The following is a 26089-nucleotide window of genomic DNA, read 5'->3' as shown; positions in this document are numbered from 1 at the left end:
TATCAATGAGTACTCAGACCTGTGGTGTGCCTGAAGAGGTCTGAAGCAACAGGTCAGAACTGAGGTGCTTCTGGCACAGCTATGTGGAGAATGGTATACTCTGCACCATGCCTATCTAGCCAGCTCCAGCAGCCCTTCATTTTCACAAGCACTAAACTCGTCCACAAAATTTAACAAACAAACAAAATAAAGAAACATTGGGTGAAGATTCTGTGCCCTGAGAATGCCCAAATGGCCACTGAATAGTCAGTGTTTTGTTAGGTTATTTTGCATTGGGGTTCTTATTACGCTACGTGAAAAGAATCCGCCACCAGAAGTGTGTCTCTTGGTTGTTAAGATTTGTCCCTGATAAATGTGGTTCTTTGCACTTGAAACTTTTTATCTGGCTCTGGTCCAGCTGGCAGGTTTGTTCCATCTCAGTTTGAGCCAGCACAGAAATGTACATAATGGGATGTTAAAATCGAAGTGTGTGTTCTCTTTCCACTCCACCAAGGGAGAATTACAGGGATAGCAAAGCAAAATTAAAACTAACCCTGGGGGCACTTGAAGTAAAGAAATGGGGAGTGAAAGGAGAGCAGCAGTTGATTCTATCTGCCCATGGTGTATTAGCCTTTCAACCACGGTGGCTAATTTAACTGCAAACCAGTTATCCAAACCAAAGGTTAGCCCTTGCTTTATTTGTTCAATGTTAATATTGTAATTTCAATGCCCGCCTTCACCTTTGTCACCTGCAGTTGAATCGTTCTCCTCCCAGCCTCTCTTTCCCTTGGAATTGAATGACATGGGCTGATGGAAGTCATCAAGTGCATTGAGGTTATAAAGGAATTTAAGGATGGGTGGAAATGCCCAGGTGTGATGCGGGGCCCTGTAGGACAACAAAGCATGTCTGTTTAGCCACTATGTGAGACAGGTTAAATTTCCCCATGGTTACTTTAGAATGCTGTTTATCCAACACCAAAATGAAGTTCCGCGTGCATACTTGCACCAAGATGCACACAAGATGATGAGAACTTGTAAGTACCGGTATCCAGATATGTTTTGTTTCGGTTTTTAAATTTTTAATAAATTTGGTGACTAGGAAATAAGGATCTGATCATACAGAGCTGGGTGTAGGGCAGGGAAGTGCTATGTAAGGTTCCCACACAGCTCTGCTTGTGCACCTCTATCACATCTAGCAGCATCCCCAGTAGTTTCAACCTGGGGCTTTTCCTAAGTAGAGATGACTGCCAATTATGCTAAATTATGTTGTCGTTCTATGGTGTGCTCAAATGAGATGCTAGGTGGAGGCCCAACAATCTTACTTCACTTGACTACAAGGCAGTATTTGAACCTAGGTCCCCAGAGTGAATGGACGAAACCGACTTATCCCATGGATCTTGTTCATCTTACACAAAGTTCTCCCTTGCTGGTTCCAGAAGAGCACAATGAAGAAATGACTTATGTTAGCATGCCTGATCCTCACCTCCACGGCTTTCTCGAAGCTTTTGAAATTCTATACTAGATTCTTATTTGACATGTTGTTTTTGTTTGTATTGGTCAAAACCCCTAAAGAGAACCTTCCTTTCTTGCCACACCAGAGAGTGCATTGGCCCTTGGGTGGCATTCCTCTTCGGTGGGATGTATGCCAAACAAGGGAATTAGAGTTTCTATCTTGTGAAGAGTTCATTTGGGTAAGAGGTGAAGGCAGCAGTTGGGCACCACTATGGGTGTGCCCCTTGTTCTGGCGCATGTGTAAAGCGGTTGTACCAAGGAAGTGGCAGGATGCAGAGTGCTTGAACAGCATGGTTATGAGCAGTTGCTTTGTTTTCAGAGGTTGGTTTTGTTAGTGAACATCTCTAGGAATTTGTAAGGTGAAAATCTAAATGGATCAAAGGCATGACACTGCCCCAGTGATTGGGGCTGTCACCCCTTTGTGTTAATGGCTCCACAACATGAACGTTTGTCTCTGAGTTGACTGTAAAAATGACCATCACCTCACTTGTTCGATACATGTGATTTATCTGTTGCAGTGTACTACAAGATATCATGGGTTTATGAGTTACAGCAGGGTAAATGCATGAGTCAAGCTGGCTATTGGGCTTGGGAGGCTGACTATACTTTGTGGGGCAGGGTTTGTTCTCTAGGTTTTCTAGGTAGTATTCTGGACTGATGTATGGTGAATTGTGATACACACAGGACTGTACACAGGAAACCAAGTACTCTTAATATTTGTAGGAGGTCGATTTGGATTCGTTTCTATTCCTGTCAGGGGTGTCTGCCCCTATTCCCTTTGTAGAATTTGTGGTGGCAGTGATTCTCTGGAAATGTCCTTATCTCTAGCATGTTTAATGTAACAGTTTCTCTCAGACATGGCTGTGGCTGAATAATCCATGTTTTTGTGACCTCCAGTTTGCAATATGGTTCATGGGACTACTGTTCAGAAGCACTTTGAAACTGTAGCTTGTGCTGAATATACCTTTTTGCTTATTTAGCAGATATTGCCATAGGCAGCATATTATATCAGTGCTCCACAGACTGCATTGGCTTCTTATTCACTTCTAGGTTCAATTCAGAGTGCTGATACTGACCCTTAAATCCCTATGTGTTTCGAGGCCTGGTTAACCAAGAAATCACCTTACTCTCTCTGTCCCTTCACAATATTTTAAATCAGCTAAGTGCCTAGGATAACATTTTTTAAATGTTGGGGGCTGACAGCAAGGTGCTTTCAGTAGAGGACTTTTGATTTTGGAGTATACTTTTTTTATTGATTCAGTAGAGCCCATTTTAAGCCAATCTGTTCTCTCAAGCTTCTGCCTGAGGTGGAGAACTTGGGGAATATTTGAATACTGAAATGTTAAATTCTGAGGCTGAGTTTCTAATTTTAGTTAAAATTGTCTGGTTAGAGATAACTGCCAAAGTTGTGCTTCACAATCTGAGCTTTCTTTTAAAGAAAGTCTGTTTCTAGCCTTTACAGTTTCAGAGAGAACTTTGGAAATCCAAACAAAATATAAACCAGTGTAATGTGCTATGCTTGAGTCTGCAGACATCCTGAAACAATAGCTTTGAGAGGCGTGAACTGCCCTATTCACCTCAGTCAGGGCCCTGAGACTCAAGAGTTCCGCAGCTATGGAGTTTGGCTCTTTTCCAAGATGTCATAGAATTCACCATTTTCCTGCAACTACCCCACCTGACATTTTGTTTTCTGCCTCCCTGCCCTGCCAGGTTGTGCCTGCCAACAACTGCCTCTTGCTCTCCAACTTTATTTCTGAGAGGGAGGTAATTGGATTACAGTGCATGCTTCAGGCACTGTTCCACTCAAGCAAGCAGTAGATGGTGAGGAAGCCAGAGCACCCAGAAGTAGTGTAGGCTGGTGAGCTAGGCAGCTTGAAGAACAGTGCAGCAGCAGCAACCTAGAAAGCCAAGGAGACAGGTCAGTTTACAGATATTCTCCCCCCTCCCCCTCCCCCCCCCCCGTGCCCGCTTTCACTGGTAAACTTGAAGATGGTTCTGAATTTGGGCTCCAGGATAGCATTGTATGAGCCAAGGTCAGGGGAATGAAGCCAGGCCACATATAGGAAATAACAGTGACAAAAGCAAAATCCCCTCAAATAATTATAGATGACATTTACTCCAATAAGTATTTCCCATGATAAACATGATATGGTAGTGACTATCTATGGGTGATTTTTCTGCAAAGGCTGGAAGCAACAATGATGGGTTGAATAAAGTTATGGGCAAGTGCAGCAGGGGTTTGGACATGAACCAAAATGGTGAACGATTAATGGAAATCTACAGTGTGAATAACTAGTGGTAGATGGAACAATATTTCCTCATAAAGAAATCCGTGGAGTGACATGGAACTCCCCAGATGGTGCTACAAAGAACCAGATAGATCATTTCTGCATTTTAGGAAAGTTTTGCAGCTCTTTGGTCAATGTAGTTACTTTATATTGCTAAATTGAAGATCAATTTAGAGGATGAAGAAAGTTAAAAGAAGACCATGCATCAACAGTGCACAGTTAAAAGATTCAAATGCAACAAGTGCCTTTAAGCTTGAGGTGAAGAACAGGTTCAGTGTTCTAATGGAATCAACTGATGAAAACGAAGTAATTGATACTCTGTGGGAAAACTTCAGTTTGTGCTATCTAGAAAGTGCAAAGATAACTCTAGTGACAATGAAATCTAAAGGTGAAGAATGGATTAGCAATGCTACATGGGCAGCAGTGGAAAAGAAAAGTAATACAAAGCAAAAACACACGCATGCTAAGATATGTGCAGAGACAAGGAAATAGTGCTCCTGGGGGAATTCTGTGCTACTGCGTGTGTGCATAATTAATGAGCTGTACATATCTTTAATTTTTTGTGCAGAAAAAAGCTTCTGCTGAAATGTTGCTGTAGGTCCATCTTGTGACCACCGGAGGGCGCTGTGGCACAAGAACAGCAGCAGCTCCCAGCAGAAAATAACTTCTGCAGTTCCGCCTTTTGCCTACCAGAAGGTGCTGTGGTGATAGAACAAAGCAGCAACTCCCGGCCAGCTAGGGAAGAGAGAGAGCCGGTCTTCTTCGCAGCACCTGTCAGGTCAGGTCGGGAGACAGGGGCTGTGGGGAGGCAGACAGCGTGCGGTGCTGGGGATGATGGTCAGACAGGGGCTCATAAGGGCTAGTGGGAGAGGACAGACTGGGGCAGGGCCTGAATGGGAGTGGAGGCACAGGGCCACAGAGGGGAGGGAGGTACAGGGCCACATGGTGATGGGGGAGAGGGTGCAGAGCTAATAGGGATGGGGTGGCTAAGTGGGGGTACAGAGACACATGGGGACAGGGGAGTGGCTGAGTGGGGACACAGATACGTGGGGATGGGGGGAGTGGGTGTCTGAGTGGAGGAGGAGGGACACATGTGAACAGGGGGTCCAAGGACACATGGGGGTGCAGGAATACATGGGAACAGGGGCAGATGTGCCTGACTGAATGGGAGAGGCTAGGAGTCAGCCAGGATCTGCATGGGGGAAGCTCCCTAATAATCCCTCCCTGCCACCAAAATTCTGTTCCATACTTTTCCCCACCCATACCTAACATCTCTCCAAGTTCACACCCAGGCTCCTTCCCAGCAATTTACTTCCCTCTCCTTCAGCTCCTCCATTACCCCTGACTCCCCCAAGCCTTTGCACTGCTTCTGAGGGGTGTGGGAAATATGGTTCTATATTGTAGTTTAAATGAATTATTACTCAGAGTTCTGTATTAATACGCGTAAGGAATCTATTTGTCAATAAACAGTTCCTGAATCTTTTTTTGTTGTCTGTATTGTTACAGATATTTGCTGACAGGTATTTTGAAATAAATGACCAAAAATAATTGAAACTGGTGTGATTATATTGTGTTGTTTTTGACACAATATGCAGAATTTTAAAATATTGTGCACAGAATTTTTAATTTTTTGTTGCAGAATTCCCCCGGGAGTAAAATAGCAAGAATACAGAATTCTAGATGAGAGACAGAAAGGAGAGCCAGGAGGGATACAGGGCATGTACTGATAGAAAATATTGAGAGGCTGAAGATACTAGCCAAAGAGGTGGCCGTATTACCTTGTATAAGACAATCAAACAGCTAACAGGAAAATTTAGCAATACTGGAGGCCCTATGAAAGACGCAAATAGGTAGACTCTTAGTACAGAAGAACAACAAAGGAAAAGATAGTCACAATATTTTCAGGTTGTTTTAAACAGATGAAGACCAAGCGAACTACTAGAAATATGTGATGAAGATTTACCACTGGAGCTTGATATTGATTTAGGTGATATTAAAATGGAAGACATTAGAAAAGTCATAAGTAAACTCAAAAATGGGAAAGCAGCTGGAGAAGACAGATCACAATACTGGAAGAGAGATGTTTAAAGCAAGTGATGAAACAACCCTCCAGTCTTGTGGTTTTGGCTAGAATATGGAATGAAGAAAAGACCCCAGTTCAGGGGAAGAGAGGCCTCAGAGTAAAATTGCCATAGAAGGGTGATCTACCTAATGGCAATATCTGGACAGGAATCACATTACTTTCAATGCCTGGGAAAAATCACATGCCACATCATCCTTCAATGTTTCAAGGAACAAATAGATCTCCAATTTATAGAGGAACAAGCAGGTTTTAGACCATTGAGATCATCTACAGACCATATTGTTTTCAGGCATATTATAAAACTAAGTGTGGAGCAGCAAGCACCTCTTAAGATCAATTTTATAGATTTCCAGAAGGCCTTTGACAGTGTACACTTCAATTCTTCAGTGTCTGAAGAATTATGGCATATTAGGGAACACCAGCAAAAATAATTGGAATAATCAGTTATCTATATGATGATGCCGAATGTACAGTCAGAGATGGTAACATTAGTCAGTGGTTTGCAGTGACACCTGGAATAAAGCAAGGGTGTATTTTGTTAACGCTGTTTGCACTAGTCATTGACTATGTCATGAGGAAAGTAACAACAGAAGGCAAATGAAGAATTTTATAGACAAGTGATAAAGCACAATTGGATTACCTCATTTTGCTGATGATAGTGTCCTGCTTAGTTCAACACATTGCTTAATGGAAGAGAAGACCCAGCTTTTGGTAGGCATAGCAAAACAGGTTGGTTTGTTTATCAACTGGAAGATTGTGTGTATGTACACACAATATATATAATAGCTATTAGTGTCCCAAAAGCAGCCCTCAGAATAGACTGAGAGACACTAGAAGAGGTAAAATGACTGCCTTATCTAGGGAGTGAGATGTACAATGATGGTGACCCAAAGTTATATATCAACATATCTCAAAAGCAGCAAACAACTTTCATAAACTTGAAAAGATTTGGAAAAGTAGCATAATGGGCGCTGATACGAATTTTAAATACTGGCATCATGTCTGTCCTCCATATGGAGCAGAGTCATGGAAATCTACAACAGAGAGAAGATAAGATGATCAACTCATTCTAAGTAAATGCCTGCAGAAGACCTTCAGAGGGCAATGGAAAAGAATTTCTGATGTTGCAAGCAACTCAAGTAGATCAAACCAACCTAAAGCATCAAACGTGGTAAGATGATGATGATAGACAGACATATTTAGGACATGATTTATGGATGCCACTGAGATGACTTCCACATCAAGTGATGATTTAGGTACTGCCTGGAAGGAGGAAAAAAGTGATCTAAAGAAACATGCAGAACAATAGAGAGAGAAGCCAAATGCATCACCATGACACTCAGAAGTCCAAACAGACCAGCAGAAGACCAAAATAAATGGCGGAAGCTGGTGGATGCCCTATACACCTGAGAGTGTAGGAGGATAAAGAAAGAAGTATTTTCCAACCGTAAGCCATAATTGTGTGTGTTAGCATGAACGTGAATGGATGGGGATGAAAGAATGAACAAATGTTGTTGCAGGATTTAGAGGTTGTTTCGGTGGAATTTGCTCCCATTTTACCACAGAGTGCATGGGGTCTTGGGTATAAGATATTTTGTTTGAAGGAGTGGCTTGCACAAGCACTGACTTTCCACCCCCATGCCACCCCTTCCCCCAAGGCCCCACCCCTGCCCTGCGTCTTCCCACTCCGCCCCTCCCCCAAGCGCGCCGTGTCCTTGCTCCTCCCCTCTCCCTCCCAGCCTTCCTCCATGCTGCCAAACAGCTGTTTGCGGCGGGTGGGAGGAAGGGGGGAGGTGCTGATCAGTGTGGCCCACCAGCTGGTGGGAGGCGCTGGAGGTGTGGAAGGGAGCTGATGGGGAGGCTGCTGGTGTGTGCTCAGCACCCACCATTTTTTCCACGTGGGTGCTCCAGCCCTGGAGCACCCATGGAGTTGGTGCCTGTGGTGGCTTGGAAGGGATTTGGTGCCCTGTTGGTTTTATTCTTGAGGAGAGGTGAAAGTGGTACGATGATAAGGAAGGATGGTTCAGTGGTTGACACTAATCTGGGATTTGGGAGACCTAGGTTCAATTCTTGGTTTGCTGCAGACTCCCTATGTGACCTTGGGCAAATCAATTGCTCTCTGCCTCTGGTCCCTTTCTGTAAAATGAGGATTATGGTATCTCACATGGGGTGTTGGAAGGATTAATATGTTAAAAATTATGGGGCACTCAGCTACTGTGGCTAAGGGGGCCAAATAAACACCTAAGATAGATGAAGAAGCCTGGGAAATAATTCAGTGATGTCCATAGTATGAAGGAAATACTATTAATGCAGACTTTTTCTTTGGCATTGCATCCAGTTTCATGTGTAATCTCGAATCCAGTCACTTTAATTTCTGTGATGGGAGGTCTGTGTAAAAGTATCAGACTGTCAAACAATAGCTTTTCAGACGTGATCTCACGTTGCCAAGCTGTGTTTGATCCAGGACTCAGGTTGGCTTGGTAAAATAGAAGTGGTAGTTCCTGGCCTAACATGGAACTGTTTGAAATCATGGGTACAAGTGGGCATGGGTACAAGTGATTTAGTTGGGGATTTGTCCTGCTTTGAGCAGGGGGTTGGACTAGATGACCTCCTGAGGTCCCTTCCTACCCTGATATTCTATGATATACAATATTTTAGTTTCACTTTCATGGGTCACATTTTGTCATATTGGAAAAAAAGATTTGTTTTGTTCTGTACGATACTGTTTGTTTCCATACTGCTAGATTTTTCTCTCTTCTTCCAGATGTGCCCATTGTTTAAGGATCAGATAGTTTTCAGTGCCACCTCTACCCTATTTGTTTATGGGGATTCTGCAGGCCTTATAGGGGACACACCTCAGGAAGTGTGTGTATTGGCAGTTGTGCCTTGGTTATTGTGGGGAATCCTTGCCACTTAAATACCATCTTCTAGGCACATTAGAAATATGAGACAACATTGTAGGCCTGTGCTTGACTGTAAATAAATATTTCATATGGCCAGCTGCAACATTTGTAACCTTCAGGGCAGTGGGCTCTTCACTGTGAGAGAAACTGTACTTGAGGGGGAAACCACCCTGTGCAGTTCTCAGGCTCGTTCTGTTTCAGTGATTAGCCTACCTTCCTGGTGCATCTCCGCTTGCCTACATGGGCACCCGCCCAATAGCTGAGCGCACACATGCCCATATACACCCCCCCCCCTCTTTCCCCCAGCCCCACACACAGAGCGCGCACACTAGCTTCCAGAGGCGCAGCCTCCAAAAGGCCTCTCTGTGTCTCTGAGTTGGATGTGTCAGCAGGCCAGGCGGGGATGGAGGAGGAGGCGGGACCCTGCTCTGATTAATTACCTTAGGCATTCGGGGGTGGGGCTTCCATCAGCCATCTGGCTGAGATATGGGAGGGAGCTTGGGGGGCGGGGGGGAAGAGAGAGAGAGAGAGGGAGAGGCAGCCAGAGAGGAAGAGAAAAGAAAGGAAGAAACACTAGAGAAGAAAGGGAGGAAAACGGGCGAAAGGGAAAACCCCACAAGCTCGTAAGAGCCACACGAGGGCAGGGTGAAAAGCAAAGAGCCAAGGAGGTTCTACCGCATCCGGCTCGAACGTTTTTTTCCTCCCACTTGTCTCTACTCCTGTTTGGTTTATGGAGAAAAAGAAAATGGTAACTCAGGTAAGGTTTGTGTTCCCTGCTGCTGTCTACTGTCTCCCCCTGCAACTCTGAATAGCGGGGAATTAAGAGTCTTCCTGCAGAGCTCTCGCCTGCTGGAAAAAGCAGCTTTTAGTGTGCTGAGCTGCAGGACAGATTGAGCTGCATGTGTGTGTGTGTAGCTACCCCCTCCACCCCTGCTCCATAGCAGATTCCTGTTTCCTGTGCTGTGCAGCTGCAGCTCAGGAAAGACCCTGTGGGGATTTGTCTACCTCTTTGTCTTGATGTTGAGAGGGAGGGAGAGGGACTGCAGAGGTACGGAGGGATTCTCACAGAACTGCCATGGAACGAGGGGTTTCGCTTTCCAGGTTCACAGGAGATTTTGCATGAGTAGGACCTCACTCCCTTTTACTGCTCCTATTTTGGCTTGGGAGCTGGAATTTAACTCCTTCACTCAATGGCTGGGGTGTCTTGTGGAGAGCAATTCATTTTTTGGCTCTGTTGGCAGCACAGGCCCCAGCAGATGGGGGTCCTCTGCGTATTTACGGGGCAGGGGATTTGAAGCCCCTTGTCTTCAACAACTAATTTAGCTTTTTAGTGCCCTCTAGAGAGCAGAGTGCATGGGGAGGGGCATATGTATATCTTCTTTCAAGCTAGGCTAAACCTGCATTTTAATGGCTTGTTTCTGACAAGCAGAAAGGTAAACATCCCCCTCCCACCATGTCGTCAGGTGGCTCTGCTGGTTACCCTCCAAGCGATGGACCCTTCTTTAAGGGATGTAAAAATGGGAATGGGACGGATTACAGTTTAGGAAGGAGAACGTGCTTGTGTTGAGGGCAACTGACATTTGTGAGGGAATTTACCCAGGGTCTGGAGCCATCATCTTTCTTCCACCCTGTGAGGGGATTTAATCAGACAGTGCCCACCTTTTAAGGCCACTACTTGTTTTAGGATTTTTTGGCATGGAATCACCAAGTCGCCGCCGTAGGGAGAGGGTAAGGAGAAGAGGAGGGAGGGAGGAAGTGGCATCGCAGGAGCTGGAATCCTTTACCGTTTGACATTATATAATGCCCTGCAGTGCCATGCAGAGCCGGAAACCTTTGGGGGATATTCCCAACGGGAGTGGGGGTGGAGGAGAGGTCTAGCGGAGGGAACTTTTCATCAGATCTGGGGTTGGTGAATACCGTTTTTCTTTGGAGCTTTGCATTATTTGGAAAACATTCCAATTTCACATGTACACATCCATTCTTTGCTCCCCTTAGCTCTAACTGGATACATGTTTGTTACGAACATTGCTGAGACTGTGCCTGTCCCAACGCAAGGGGACATTTCGTAGATATTTGGCTTAGTATGGGACAGCCACAAGAAGTGGTGATACCAGCTTTGACCCCTTCATTCTCTCTCGCCTTGCACTGACTGTCAATGGCTAAAAGATAGGAAGGTCTCTGTCCACTCTAAGGCATTTTTGAAGGCTCCCAGTCCTCTCTTCTGCTTTCGCTGTCATAGTCGGCATCTCCATCAGTGTGCCCTTTCATTCAGACCAGGGTTTCCAGTGATCTCCTGAGACTTTCTGCCTCGGTGTAGGTACTGAATGGTCCTAAAACTGTGCCTCAACAGTCAGTGTCCAGTTGTGTGTAGCTGTGGTGTGCCTGTAGAATGTGGAGTTATTGTACAGTTGTATGTACATAGCCTGTGTTCCTCCGTGTATGTGTGGGGAGAGGGGATACCATGTTTGTGTGTATGTGATGTGTCCTTATTATGTGTAGTTATTGTGCACGTAGTCTGTGTCTATATTGTGTGTGTGTATGTACAGTTGTGCATGTGTGCCCCCAATTACAAGTGTGTACAGTAAGTGTGTGCATATGACCAGAAAACCGGAGACGGAACGTAGGCATAGAGATATGCAGAAGCTTGGAAGGATAGGATTCTTGTTATACAATGTTAAACAGAAAAATTATAAACCTATCAACGGGTTCTGGGGACACCCTAGTAAACCAGATGGGGGAAGTCTGGCCTATTGCTTTTCCCAAAGAACCATTAATTCACAGGCGTGTGGGAGAAGATGTCAAACTCATGAATTACTAGTCTTGGTTGACCTTGAATTACAATGTCTTAAGTGTGTGTAATTTCAAGGATACATTTGCTGGGTGTAAGTTGCATGTTTACATTCTGATATGAGAGAAATCCAAATTAAAATAACCAGAAGGGTCTGAAAGCTCAGGCTTCATCTTTCTCTGAGGGTCTCTGAATGATTGGTATCGATTTACTGAAATGTTGGAACAGTGGGGTAAGTTTGTCCATTAAGTACTGCCATATTTTAGGGAGACTGCATGGGTTGCTTAAAATCTGGCCCTATATGTTACTTTGCTGCAGGTTTGGGGAGTTACATGGTCTAGAATGACAGGTTTCAGAGTAGCAGCCGTGTTAGTCTGTATCTGCAAAAAGAAAAGGAGTACTTGTGGCACCTTAGAGACTAACAAATTTATTTGAGCATAAGCTTTCGTGAGCTACAGCTCACTGAGTCCGATGAAGTGAGCTGTAGCTCATGAAAGCTTATGCTCAAATAAATTTATTAGTCTCTAAGGTGCCACAAGTACTCCTTTTCTTTTTATGGTCTAGAATAACCTGGCATACAGAACAACATCCTCGCCCACATTATTCTTACTGAGTTGTCAGGTTCTGTGTATTGCAGTGACCCTGTTCAAAGCCTGTGAGTGAAAGCCCTGTTTATTCCAGTGGGACTTTGAACCTTTGTGTATGAAAAGCAAGTGATTTGTGTTAAACTTATAGCAGTCTCTTTGTGTAGAGCTGTCATATTCACACACACTATCTGCTGCACACCCGCTTTTTGGAACATCTCAAAACAGTGTAGTGTGGTTTGCTATATTTTAGGGAACAAGCTCCCCAATCTCCCTGGAAGTGCGAGAGTGAGATTAGATGTATGAAGGGCCATTTAAAAAAACAAAAATGGGAGGAGATCGGGGCTAGAAATAGTGATGGGTAGAAACAGGAGATTCTGGTATGCTTTTAAAATAGGAAATCAAGATTGCTAATGAGAATTTAAGCTCCAGTTCATTAGCAGAATGTGCCCTGATTCCCTTAATCCTTAATCAGTGAAAATGAGTATAAACCAGGCCCAGTATGTCATGTGCTAATTGCAGATGAAAGGGAAAGTCTTGGGTGGAGAGGAAAAGATTATATGTTAAAGGGCTTTTCTCTCTGCAGTGCATGGTAAGATTGCTAGCTTCTGTGAAACACAAAGCCCTCCCTTTCTTGGACAGCCCTGTGCCGTGCTGGCGTTTTCCTTAGAATCTGTTTCCCATCAGGGCTGAGAGAGGGGGAAGGTGTTGAACATCTGGGAAAAGAGTAAAGGGGGCTGCTGTCCCTTTAAGGAGTTCGGCAAGCCCATGTGGCAGCAGGCAATTCTGGAGTGTATTCCTTTGTAATGAATCACCCGTTCCATTGTTTGCTCCCCCCCTCTTCTGTAGCTTGGAGGGATGGAGCCTTTCACCTGGGCTGCTGCTTGCTCACGGTTTGTGTTCCTAGGTGGGGGGAGGGGATGTTTGCTGTAATTAAAGCCAGACACAAGAGAGCTGCTTTCTTCGAACTTCAGTGCCCCTTTTTCTCTCTCAACATGTCATGGAGTAGGGGGTGGCAGCTCTGAATTTTGTGGCGAGCATAGGCAGTAGCATCTGAGGGTCTGGCATTCTTTTTCGTGTGAGTCCTGGATCTCCTTGTAGGATTACTAGTCTCCATTTTGTGACACCATCAGAAGTGACTTCACTCCATTCTCTGCCAGCATGCCCCCTCCCCCTCCCCCCCCCCCCAGGACCCCTCTGAGACTCCAGCTAGCACCGTTTATCTTGGCACGGGCTTGACTTACTCCGCTCTGTCCAGGACTCAGAGAGGTGGTGGGGTTTGTGGGTTTGAGACTAATTTATGTTCCTGTTAAAACGGACTAGCAGCAGCCTCATTTTTTCCAGAGATTGTTCCTTCCCTTCCCCCTTCTATAACCCTTTCCTATCCAGGCCCGCGCCACGCCAGTCTGAGACACAGCCCTCTGCAGCCAGAAGTTGCTCACCCAGTCTCTGCTTTTTTTGAAAACAATTCCAGAGCTCCTTAAATGGATATCGTATTTGAATCAGAGCAGCTTTCTGACTCATTAAAGGCCTCTCTCTGTGTGCCCATCTCATTCCTTTGCCTCAATCTCTCTTCCTATCTTTCCCAACCCACCCTTACAGTAATGACCAGATAAAATGGACCTCCTTTGTCTGAACTGTCTGTAAGGAAGACTCAGTCCTAGGACAACTCTACTTTCTCTTACACTGTGTGGTGAGATCCCCCCCCCCCAGTTGTAAGCTGCCAAATCCCTCTTTCCCCCCTTTAAACACCTCTTCTCCCCCCTCTTGTATGGTGAATGGCTTTAAATTCTCCCTGTTCCTTCACAAGCGCCCCTCCCTAGATGATATTACTGCTCTCCTCTAGCCTACCCGCACCCTTTTTGCTGTATGGCGTCGGCGTCTCCATCTCCCCTGGGCAAGCTCTCTTCTCTGCTGTTCAGTTTGGGGTCTCTTTCACCATGTGCACAGACTATCTGAAAGCCTTTGTACTTCTCTTGTCTCTAGGGCTCATGTTCATGGTATTCTTTTTGTCCTGAAAACGGTCCCCGTTGAAATATACACTGCTTTTGTGCCTGTGGCATTTCCTTGTCTCTCCTCATTTTCCCTGGTTTGTCCTAGGACTTTTTTCAAATGCTGCAGAGACAATGTTGGCAGTGGAGGGATGTGTATGTGCGTACACCCGCGCACACGTGTGAGTGAGAATAGGAGTCCTAGCAGGTCATTTTTCCAACAGAACGTCCCAAAGAGGAATCTAGTAATGAATCTTCAGCTCACTTTCCTGGTGTAGGGTCCGACTTGCTGGGTATATGGGCCTTTGGTTTGTTTCCTTAGGTGTAGGAATATTTTATAGAGTGTTTATTGCATTTAGAGGAAGAACTTAAAAATCAGTGGGGCCTATAGGAACCTAGAGAGTGCATTGAAAGACCTATTCTCTGCACCACCCCGTTGAGGACTTTCAGGCACATTTGAGCAGAGTGCAAACTGCTCCAGGCACTCACTTAGCAGCCTCAGGATGGCAGACGCTGCATTTAATCATCCCTAAGCAGTGAGGTGGTGGGAAGAGGAATTTGATACAGCCATACCATTTGCTCAATTCCTGGTCTCAGGAATTAACTATTTCATTTAGCACGTTTCTACTTTGGAAGACAAAGGTGACTTAGTGGTTGGTGCCCAGGATAGCGAATTAGGAGAGTGGGGTTCTTAGGCTCATGGTGAAACACATTGTTATCAGATTAAAAGTGCTATGTAAACGCAAAGTATTGTTTTTTGTTATTACTTCAAGAAGTGGTCCCAACATGAAAGATCCAAATGTATTGCTTATTGGGCTTGGTGAGTTAGCAAGAGCCATTTGAGGATAGGGACCCTTTGGTGCCTTCTGTATGTCTTTTGGCCATGTGAACAAAACATGAGCTCTTTGTGACGAGTGGAATTTCAGTGAATTAGTATTGGACATCTACTTACTGCAAAGCAGGACCTACTGCTGCCAGAGGGAAATAATGAGAAGGCAGAATGTCCTGGCTAACAGACATTTGTGTGAGGATGAACTCCATTTTCAAACTAGCTTTTACAGGTAAAGTGATAGAGCTCATGCGTCAGATTCTGGAGACAATTTCAGTGGGAGATGCATCTGTTCATTTGTGGATTTGTAGAACAAAGTAGTATACTCTATTCTCCTTTCTTTCCTCTTACCCTCACTGTTACCATTTACTAGTTGGCTTCTTAGGTCACAGAATTCAGGTTTCAGTACAGGGAGTAGAAGCAATCAAATGGCTTCATGGTGGGGCACACAGATGGAAGAAGTTTGCTTGTTAAAAAAAACCTCATAGATTTAAAAGGAATGTAGTCAGGTGCTCTCCCTATTTCTCATTTTTTCTGGAACCTGAAAACAAATCTTACCTTCGTACTACATCTGTTTTCCATCTACATTATGTGAAACTGCTCTGATTTGTTGTTGTAGGGTTATCTATGATCTCTATGCTGTGCAGATTTTTTTTTTTTTTTTTTTGGCTTGCTAGTGAATGTTGGTTTGTGGTTTGTGAGAGCGGGAGTTGCATATATTGTTTCTGTAGGGTTGTTCTCAGATACGAGAGCTACTAATGCTGACTTGTTTTCTTCTAGAAAAAAGAGCATTGAAACTTTTTGAAAAATAAAGAATTGAATGGACTTTGCAAATAAATGGAAAAGAAATCAGTTGGGACAATATCAGGCCTGTTCAGTGACAGTATGCTTTTTCAAAATGTCTGATTTCTTTTCGCCCTACCAAATTCAGTCTGTTTATGTAATTCATATTAATATTTCACACAAAAACAATGTTAAAAGAGCAATATTAAGGTTGCAAAGTCAAGCACTCAAAAATCACAACATACCAGAGTTAAGTTTGTTTGTGCAAACTTAATTTGGCCCCCTTGTACAGTATGCATTATGAAACAGTCTTTAGCTACGTGATCTCATACAATTTTTTCCACAGAAAAGAGAAAGAAGGTTTTGAAAAAACCAACAAAATTCCATCATGTGGGATCATATTGACGCAAAAATGGATCACGTTGGAACCTTTAGATCTACCATTCTGACCTCTGCCACTTGAGCTAAGGGAGTAACTGATACCAGTAGTAGGTGGACCAATCCTAGAGGGAAATGAGACACAGGCTTTGCCAGTGGGTTTCATAGCTATTTGCTGACAGCACAGGAATGGTGGACTCAGGAATCTTGGATTCTGTTTCAGGCTCTGGAGGGGTGGGGGCTTTAGCGGGCGCAGATTCTAATGCTTATTTCCTCAACCATGACCCCTTCTACCTTGTCCCCTCCAGCCTGTCCATATCCAAGTCCTGTCTCTGCCCCACCCTTGGCTACTAATCCCAATCCCTGCTGCCCAGCCAGTCCCAGTTCCCCTCCTCCTGGCTCCTTGATCCAATCTCTCTCTCCTCCACCCCGCTTCCAGTCACCAGGGGCTCTCTTCCCCACCAGCCCACATTCCCCATCCCCACTGGTTTCCAGTCCCATTCTCCTTCTCTGGATCCCTTGTCCAATTTCAGAATGTCTCCCCTCTTCTCCGGCTCCTAGTCTCCTTGGCTGACTCCCAGCCCCAGTCTCTCATTGTGACTCCTGTCCTAGTCTGTTTGCTCAGCCAGTTTCGGTCTTCCCCCGCAACTCTGTCTGCCATCCCCCGGTTCCTTGTACCAATCTACTCTCACTCCCTTGTTCTCCCCCAGCAGATCTGGCTCTTGCCCCCTCTGCATTCTAATCAGGCAGCTTCCTTCTCCACTCTGCCTGGGCCCGGTAGAAGGGTCAAGGAGAACACAGGAACGAGGGTCTCCCCTGCTATCTCTTCAGGTGCCGAGAGCTGGACTCAGACCCAGCATATGGCCTGCAACAGTTGAGAGCTGCAATCACAGTGAAGGTCCTGCTCTGCTCCAGGCTGGAGCATGCCTATTGCAGATGGAATCTTCCTGGAATTTAGTTGCTAAAATCTAAGAATTCTCAAACCAGCATGTGCCAACTGTGATTCCTCCCCCCGGACTATAATTTGGCCAAGATTGGATGGATTTTCAAAGGAATGGAATAGACTTTCAAAAATATTCAGCCTGAGGCAGACATGTGGCATGGAAAACTTCAAATAGTTAATTTGGCAAAGTTATAAGTAACTGAAGACAGGGCCTGATAATGGGAAGTGCTGGGCAGCCTTAATGATAGGCACTAGTACTAGCCTTGCCTATAATTGGCTTGGCAAAATTCAATTTTTATTTTTTAAATAATTTTGATGGATAATAGTTTACTTTTAATTTTTTTCCCTATTTTTATCTTTTTACATTTTCAGTTGTGCAAAAATATGTGTGTTAAGCATTTCCCCAAGTTGATCCATATAAATGTTCACAGTTGTGGGAAATTTTGGGGGGTGTCAAACAGTAATTATTTAGTGACAGTAGGCATGGATTCAAAAAGTTAGAGCTTTAGAACTGTTAAAAACACAAATTATCAACATCACATGTCAAAACAAACACAAATATCCTTAAAGAAAACTCTAAGTTCTCAAGCAGATTTTTCTTACTTTGCCTATTTGTAAATTTTGATTATTGATGGAAATATATTTTCATTGGTTTGTGTGTACAGGGAAATTGACATTTATCAACATTTACCAATACAAATCTAATGTTTTCAAGACCGTCTATAATTACTTTTACCTCAAATGCAGTAGAACCTCAGAGTTTCAAACACCTCAGGAATGGAGGTTGTACATAACTCTGAAACGTTTGTAATGCTGAACAAAACGTTATGTTCTTTGTAAAGTTTACAACTGAACATTGACTTAATACAGCTTTGAAACTTTACTATGCAGAAGAAAAATGCTGCTTTCCCTTAATTGTTTTAGTACTTTGTTTAACACAGTACTGTACTGTATTTGCTTTTTATGAGGGGTGCGTCTACTGCTGCCTGATTGTGTACTTCTGGTTCTAAATGAGGTGTGTGGTTGACTGGTCAGTTTTAACTCTGAGGTCCTACTATAGTCCCAGAGTACTGTATATAGCCTGTAAAGTACAATCCAGTTATCTGAGAGTGCAAGGGGACACTACAACTTTAGGGCAATTGGGAGGGCAGCCTAGCTAGCAACCTTTAAGGACTACACTTAGGTTGAGGAACCCTGAGTGCAGTTAGAGCCATTCTGCTTCCTTAAGGTTCATAGATTTTGAAGTTGTGGTCCTGCAGACTTTAGAAGTTGTGCACGGTGAGGCCCTGGTCCCACAAAGCTTCCAAATTTTGGAGAGCAAATTTGACTTCCAGATAACTGTTTTTGATTGATCGAGTTTTAGACATCAGAGTTTGACTTAAGCAGTACATACAATACCACTCCGATTCACCTTTGAGTTTATCTTCTCCTTGTATAAAAGCCTCTCACCCTCCAATCCCTAAATCGTTGCTAGGCTTAAAATATTTGCAAGAAGTATGAGAGGCTCACCTAAGACTGGGCTCACGTTTTTTTGGACAGCATCAATCCTCTATGGTGCACATATCCCTAAAACTTATGTTGTCTTTAATTTGTTTTGTTGTCCTTCTCTGGATCTTTTCTTGTTTTTGTTGTGTCCTATGTAACATTTGAAGTGCGATGACCAAAACAGAACACACTGCTCAAAGTGAGCACAGTTAAGGAGAGTGGGAAAGGCATTTGTTTTTCAACCAGCCCCCTTTTTGAGAAAGATCTGTCTCTGTAGCGCTAATTGGAAAGTGTAGTACAGACAGGAACAAAAGTCAGCCATTTAAATAGGCTGAATTTGATATCCATAGTTTCCTACAAGGAATTTCTTCCAGACTGACTAGATTAGACAATAGAAGAGGGGAAGGTGGCTCTTGAGGGATCCAGGAACTTGTTGACTCCCTGTGAACTGGTGAGATTTTGTGGAACATTAGCTTTGTTTAGTGTTTAACTGTCCGTATTTAATTCACACTATGTTGGTGTAAGTTTTCCTCGTTTTTCTTTCTGTGGGTCTTTAAACACCATCTTTCGCCTTGCTGTATTTACCAAATGCAACTTTGTGAAGCTCATTTTCTGTTAAGCTGAAGCCCCTCAATGTCATCATGGCAGTGTAAAGGGACAGAACTTTACTCTGGGGAATTCCCTCCATGTAAGGGGGCTACACAAGTGTAGTCCCTAGAGTAGAGGACAGGGAGAAAAGGGGGCTGATCAGAGTTGAGGAGGGGGCATGGTGGGAAGCACACTATGCTTTGGCTGTTCTCTGCTTCCCATGTAGGGCTGTCAACTTTCTAAAACTGAACACCATAGCCCTGCCCCTTCCCAGAGGCCTGGCCCACTGCCTCACCCCTTCCTTGGGGTCCCGCTCCCACTCACTATATTTGCCCTCCCTCTTCCCCACCCTCACTCACTTTCACTGGGCTGGGGCAGGGGGTTGGGGTGTGGGAGGGAGTGAGGGCTCTAACTGGGGGCGGGGGCTCCGGGCCAGAAATGAGGGGTTCAGAGTGTGGGAGGGGGCTCTGGATTTGGGGGGGGCCTCAGGCCTGGGGCAGGGGGTTGGGGCGCAGGCTTACCTCAGGTGGCTCCCGGTTAGCGGCTCAGCAGGGCTAAGGCACACTCCCTGCTTGTCCTGGCTCCGCGCTGCGCCGCGGAAGTGGCCAGCGAGTCCGGCTCCTAGGCGGGGGGCCAGGAGGCTCCGTGCAATGCTCTTGCAGGCATGACATTGCCCCCCCAGCTCCTATTGGCCCTCCCACCGCCTAGGAGCCGGGTCTGCTGGCTGTTTCTGGGACTCAGTGTGGTGCCAGGACAGGTAGGGGCTTTCATGCCTTAGACCCTCAGCACCACTGACCAGACTTTTGATGGCCAGGTCGGCAGTGTTGACCGGAGCCGCCAGGGTCCCTTTTCGACCAGGCATTCCAATAGAAAACCGAACACCTGGCAACCCTATCCCCATGGCCTTTATGAGGACATGGGAAATGGAGTGTAAGTTAGAGCAGCAATAAAGATACCCTCATGCCAGGGCCCAGTCAGTTTCTCAAATGGCTCAAGAATATAGTGAGTGCAAAGGTAGTTTAAAGCTATTTTTCGATCCCATGCCCTGCCCAATATTCACTGTGTCACTGTGCTCAGAATTGACCCCTGTGTGTGGAACAGTTTAGATCCCCATTTTCTGTAGTAACCCCAGAACTTCCAAGATATTGCAGGTTGGCGTGCCATAAGTGTTGAGAGGGCAGGATTACCCAATAGGAAGCATATTAGATAGACAAATGCAGACCAAACTACAGAGGTCTTAGGCGTTCTGAAGGCCTGGTTTTACCAAATTAAGCTAAATCTAAATAAACTAGGTTTAAAGATGAGATCTGAGAGGGACACTCTTAATTAGCTTGGAAATTGAGCGGCCTCTTGCAATGGTTATTGAAGGTCTGAGAAAGGAAGCAGGGAGAAAGATGACAGAAGTTTGAGACTCCAGATTCATTGTCAGGAATTTAGGTAGTCCATTGGCCCCAAAAAAACTGTTTGATGTGAGGCCAGAAGTCCTCTCCAGCAACTGAATCCCATCAGGAATTCTGTATCCCTCAGCCAAACCTCTGACCAAAGCTGAAGTAGCCAAAGAAGCCTAGTGAGTGAATGTGTGTGTGTGTTGGGGGGGGAGGGAACTCTGGGAAATTAACAAAGGAAAAGAAATATCTAATGATTAAATAAGTAATGGAGAACTTCAAATATTTGTGGGGGCTGTAAAGGGAGATGGCTTTTATTGATTCAGACAGATCCTAGAAGGCAGCAGTGACTTCAAAATTTGAAATGTTCCCCAAGGTTAGCCAGGAGGATACTGTACATTGCCATACAACTGTGCCAAGTTACTATCTGGCAGAAGCCTGGGGGGAAAGAGTCTGATGGCAGAGAAAGCTGGTTTAGGGTAACATAGTAAATGCATAACTGTGATAGTCTCCATGCTAACATTTTGGTAATTTTGGCAGATGAGTGATAGTATACAAGGAATCATGAGACAAGGTAGGTGGTTTGCCATGATTCCTGAAAATGCTTAAACTCGCTGGCAATGAACTAGAGGAAGATATAAAAGCAGTGTATTATGTCATCCCATCTTATCTTAAGTGTATTTGGAGAATCACACATTTAAATAAATGTCAATATTTAATTCCTGGATTGAAAGTAGATCTTCCACAAGCAGGGTGGATTGATTTAAATAATCAATTTTAGTCTTGTTTTACATTTGTACTTTTAAATTATTTTCCTAAATAGAGGTTGATTTCTCATTACTTGATAACCATTAAAACATGTTGATTTGTAATTAAATATAGCTTTACAACAAAATTGATACTACTTTTTGCTAACCAGGACTATCTAGTGTATCTAGCAATACACATTTATTTAAGCAGCTGTATGGCTTACTGTACATTTATTCAGATTCTGAATTTTTACACGTTTATTATGTTAGAAAATGGTGAAAGATGCATTTCTTATTTAGATTAATTTTTAGTCATTTGTGTTATGCTTTATTTGGATTGAAATTGGAATTCAATTAAAATGCACAAAAACAGCATTTTAAATTTTTTTTTTATTACTTAAATGAAAGTACCTTAAATACACTGAGTACATTAAAAAAAAAAGTTTATCAATGCATGTTTTGCTTTTAAAATTAATTGATTATTTTAAAAAAAGGATTCTGGCCATGATTAAGGCTCCTAGGTGCTACAATAATACAAAACAATAATAATAATAATAAATATAATCTGTAGTTAATGAACTCAATAGCTTGTTTCTGGTTGTCCTGTCCTTTAAGATTTTAGAACTAATAGATCTCATCCTCTTGCACCTCGTTTTTATTCAGACTGGAAGAGGAAAACAAGCTTTCCTTCTTTTTCACTCTCAATGAGTTCTTAAAGTGGAATGAACTATGCATTGAACTGAACTAGGTGAATAAACTGAAATGAAGAAAATATTCGCAAAAAGAAAAGGAGTACTTGTGGCACCTTAGAGACTAACCAATTTATTTGAGCATGAGCTCTCGTGAGCTACAGCTCACTTCATCGGATGCATACCGTGGAAACTGCAGCAGACTTTATATATACACAGAGAATATGAAACAATACCTCCTCCCACCCCACTGTCCTGCTGGTAATAGCTCCAGCAGGACAGGGGTGGGAGGAGGTATTGTTTCATATTCTCTGTGTATATATAAAGTCTGCTGCAGTTTCCACGGTATGCATCCGATGAAGTGAGCTGTAGCTCACGAGAGCTCATGCTCAAATAAATTGGTTAGTCTCTAAGGTGCCACAAGTACTCCTTTTCTTTTTGCGAATACAGACTAACCCGGCTGTTACTCTGAAACCTGAAGAAAATATTCTCTCTGAACTTGCAGAAAAGCCTATTGCTGTCAAATGCAGGTTTTAGCACTTCAACAAATTGTGGTTCCAGTTGTGTAGCCAGCGACTTCCACCAATTCAATGGTTTGACTTTCTTTAAAACTTTGGCAGCAAACATATATATTCTGTTTAATAGTATTTGTAATTAAATGATTGTAATAGATGATAGTAAGTTTAGACCTTAACATAGGTTGTCATAATTTTAAATTTAATTTAAAAGTTTTATATTTCAAAAGAAAAAAGTATTTAATTTAAATTTAAATTGTTTTTAACTTAAAAAAAAATTGATTTTTTTTATCCACCATGACCACAAGTACTTACTTTCTTGTAAGCCTCTTCTTCTTGTAAGCCTGCTACTCTACATTGGCTTCTGGAAAGGATTGGAATAGCAAGGGTATGGCAGGTTAGACTAAGGTATGCTGGCAGAGCTGTACTTTTAACAATCTGCGGCCATTTTGGGAGTATTAAAATTCAGTAAACTCATCCCACAATTTTGGGGAAAGAAAGTAAAGCTTAGTTCCTCAAAAGTGCTACCAGTCTGGATGCATGGAGTTGGAAGGAACTACACACGGTAGAAAATGGATTTTGCAGGACTAATGCAATCTTGTTCTAGCACCTGACCAGAATTCCTTCAAGCAAAGAGAAGCAGTCCAGCCCAAATCCCTTTATTCTAAAAAAAATAAGTTAAAACAAACTGCCCAGGGCTCTGTACTGTGGAAGGTTTCTGGAGTTTGACAATGATAAAGTGTGTCTTGTGAGCTGTGCTGGCCCATCTGGGGGAGGCTTGTATGGAACCTATCCAGCAATCTGGGGCTTCTGCTTCTAAAGCAATGAATGTGTTCAGTTGCAAAGTGCCATCTGCTTCAAAGGAACATGTCTGTAGGATGGAGAAAACTATCTTTCTCTGTGTTCTGTATGGGACTTTCAGTGAGCGAAGAGTAAATTGCATTTTCCAGTGTCCCCACTATATGTCAGAAAAATTTTGGTCCTAGCACTGAGACAGTCTCACCTTTGCTTCCCTTTGTGCTTCTGGCTCCTTTAACATTCTGTGAAATTCTGTTCCTCCTACAATACTTACTTGAACACATGTGCTCACACACATGCTCACACACGACAGTATCTCTGCTCTCCTTTCCTGTCTTCCATTTGTATTTAATTTGCTTTTTCGTATCCCATCTTTCAAGCATCTTTCAAATCTTCTTGTTCAAGATGCTCATGACAGGTTCTGCTGCAATCATGTGGATTTTGGGATGAATTGGTAGTGAAATTAGTATACTCCATGAGGAATATCACCAGTATTGGCTGCAGCATGACCTTCCTGCCACTAGGGCTGCAGTTATCCAAAATTAAAGTTTGTCATCCGCTTATCTCCATTAATTGGAAATAAATCTATCCTTAGAAAATACAGAATAAAATTTTCTTTTATTTCTTTATTGTATTTCTCCTTTTCCATTTGGTAAACATTTAACTTCTAATTTGGTTTTCTGTCATCCTGGATCAGATTAATATGACCCTCCCCCCACCACTACCTTTTTTGTGCACTAGTGTACATATGCACAGTTCCAGGAATAGTATTAGACTACTACCTAGCAAGCAGAGGGAGCTCTCACTAGTTTTGATGTGTCCTGCAAAATGGTGGCAACTACTTTAAATTTCTCAATGAAGGGGTAGATATATTTTTTTTAATTGTGGACTCATGATCTCCACTGAGTCTCCATAAGCCTCCTTTATATATCTTTGAGTGTTCGCAAGGCCTGTTTGGAGGACTGAAAGGTGCAAGTCATTCTTCTTTGTCAGATCAGGTGTTTGATTTTTAATGGGGTTCCCCAGATCCTTTCGCCCTCCTTAGTGAGGGGTCTGTCAATACTAAAGGTGACTGCAGTGAGAGATGGGAGTGGGAATGTAAAATCCAAGCTCTCAACAAGGGTAAAATAAATTGCTGCTGCCCTTGGAACCACTTTGCTATAGTACTTACAATGTTGATGTAAACAGGATCTCTTCCCTTGCCCCCTGACCATAGTCAAAAGTAGTGGCTGCTGCGAACCCTCCTGGAGCCTCAGTTCTGCAGGGACGGAGGGAGGCAGCAAGTGATCGATCTAACAATTCAATACACAGCTTCACTTCCCTGAAATTCTATATGGGGAGAGAGGTTTTGCCATTTGACAGCTCAATATTTCATATGGGAGCCAATTCATGCCATGGAGTGGGAGGGAAGGAGAGGGTGTTTCATTAATATGGAACTGGCCATCCAGAGCAGACCAAGTAGCATTCAGACATTTTAGTCAAGAAAAAAAAAGAGCTAATGGCATATTGTAAAGCCCCACTTGCATTAAAAGGGTTCCTGGGAGATATAAGTCCCCTTGTCTATGGAAACTTCGACCTTTCATTTTCTGTTGTTGCTGATTTGTTTGATAAGATTAAGCTTTCAGAGGGATAGCTTCAAGTTGCACCTTCTCTTTGGTTCTTATCCTCCAGGAAGCAAAAGACCAAGACCCAACACGTTCTTCTCTCCCCCAGGATCAGTTATCCTGGCATTTAGGGAAAAAAACACTAAACAGGGGGCAAAAATAAGGAATAGGAAGCAAAGTTTATCCTTTAGATTTCTGAGACTTGTCAGGACAGTCGTACCAGCTGGAACTACTCTATTCCTGTGTGAGTGTGACTTGTAACATAGAATTCTCCCATATACCTGAAAATACTGTTGAGGAGTAGAAAGATGCATTTCTGCAGTAAGATTGGGGTATCCCCTTTGATTTAATCAGCAGGAGACTAATCAAATCCGTGCTTGTGCAGAGTGGGTATGGGGATGAGATGGGGAAGCATATGACCATCCTGCTGCAAGGCAGTTGGTGGAGTAAATTTCTGTCACTAGTGTTGTCAGTGAGATGGCTCAAAGAACTACTCACTCCAATGGGCTTCAAATTCCCTCTTCCTAAAATCCCATCTGAAAGCATTGTTTCTTTTCTCCCCTCACCCTCTAACAGAGGGCAGGTATCTACACTCCACCACTTTTGTTCTATCTTTAGTCTGCAGTCATGATGGCTCATCCTGTATTTTAGATCATTTGGAGATGGGAATCATACTGCTTTTCTCAGACTTTTTATTTATTAAATTGGTAACATTTAGGCAGGCCTCCAGAAGGAGGGTTTGTTTTAATCTAACTGGTATTCCGCTGATTTCCTTTCACTCAGTGTAAGGCTAAATGGCATCCTGAATGGCTTTTCCTAATATTGTATATCTGTTTAGAATTTTAAATGGGATCTTTCATGACCTGGTGAATAAGTGGTGGTCGCTGATATATGACCCCTTCTGTAGGGAGACCATGAATTCCACATCCTCTTCCTGTAATCTAAGCATATGAAAGTCAATGATGATGTAAATGCAGGTATGCCCCATCCCCAAAATATGCCTTCTGCTTTCTTAGCATTCTCAGAGGAGCTTCGGGTTATCCATCTTGAATTTTAGAAGCAGCCAACGTTTTGTGGGAAACCTATCAGGCCCAAGGCTGATATCTATGGCCGTGAATATGGCCCTTAGCTGGTGTTCTATACATTTGCTTCAGAATTTAGTGAGGACTGTAGCCTCCAGTACAGGAAAACCCCTTTAAAAAGGAACTTGGTCTC

At 43.5% G+C, this 26089-nt stretch overlaps 1 protein-coding gene across 9 annotated transcripts in view; it reads left to right on the top strand.

The window, feature by feature from the left end:
* The window catches only part of RBFOX2 (RNA binding fox-1 homolog 2), a 254196-nt gene that overhangs the window by 129311 nt on the left and 98796 nt on the right, over positions 1-26089 (top strand). The window contains exon 1 of one of the 9 annotated variants that reach the window (XM_073325062.1): positions 9270-9522. The exons of the other annotated variants lie outside the window; for them this stretch is intronic. Coding sequence (XP_073181163.1) covers positions 9496-9522 — 27 coding nt within the window. The 5' untranslated portion in view covers positions 9270-9495. Of the gene's footprint in view, positions 1-9269; positions 9523-26089 lie in introns of those variants that run through there. 9 annotated transcript variants of the gene reach the window in all.

The sequence above is a fragment of the Lepidochelys kempii genome, chromosome 1 (assembly GCF_965140265.1).
Source record: "Lepidochelys kempii isolate rLepKem1 chromosome 1, rLepKem1.hap2, whole genome shotgun sequence".
In the NCBI taxonomy this organism is placed as follows: Eukaryota; Metazoa; Chordata; order Testudines; family Cheloniidae; genus Lepidochelys; species Lepidochelys kempii.
Note: the sequence above shows the minus strand (reverse complement) of the source record. Positions and strands in the feature narration are given on the sequence as shown.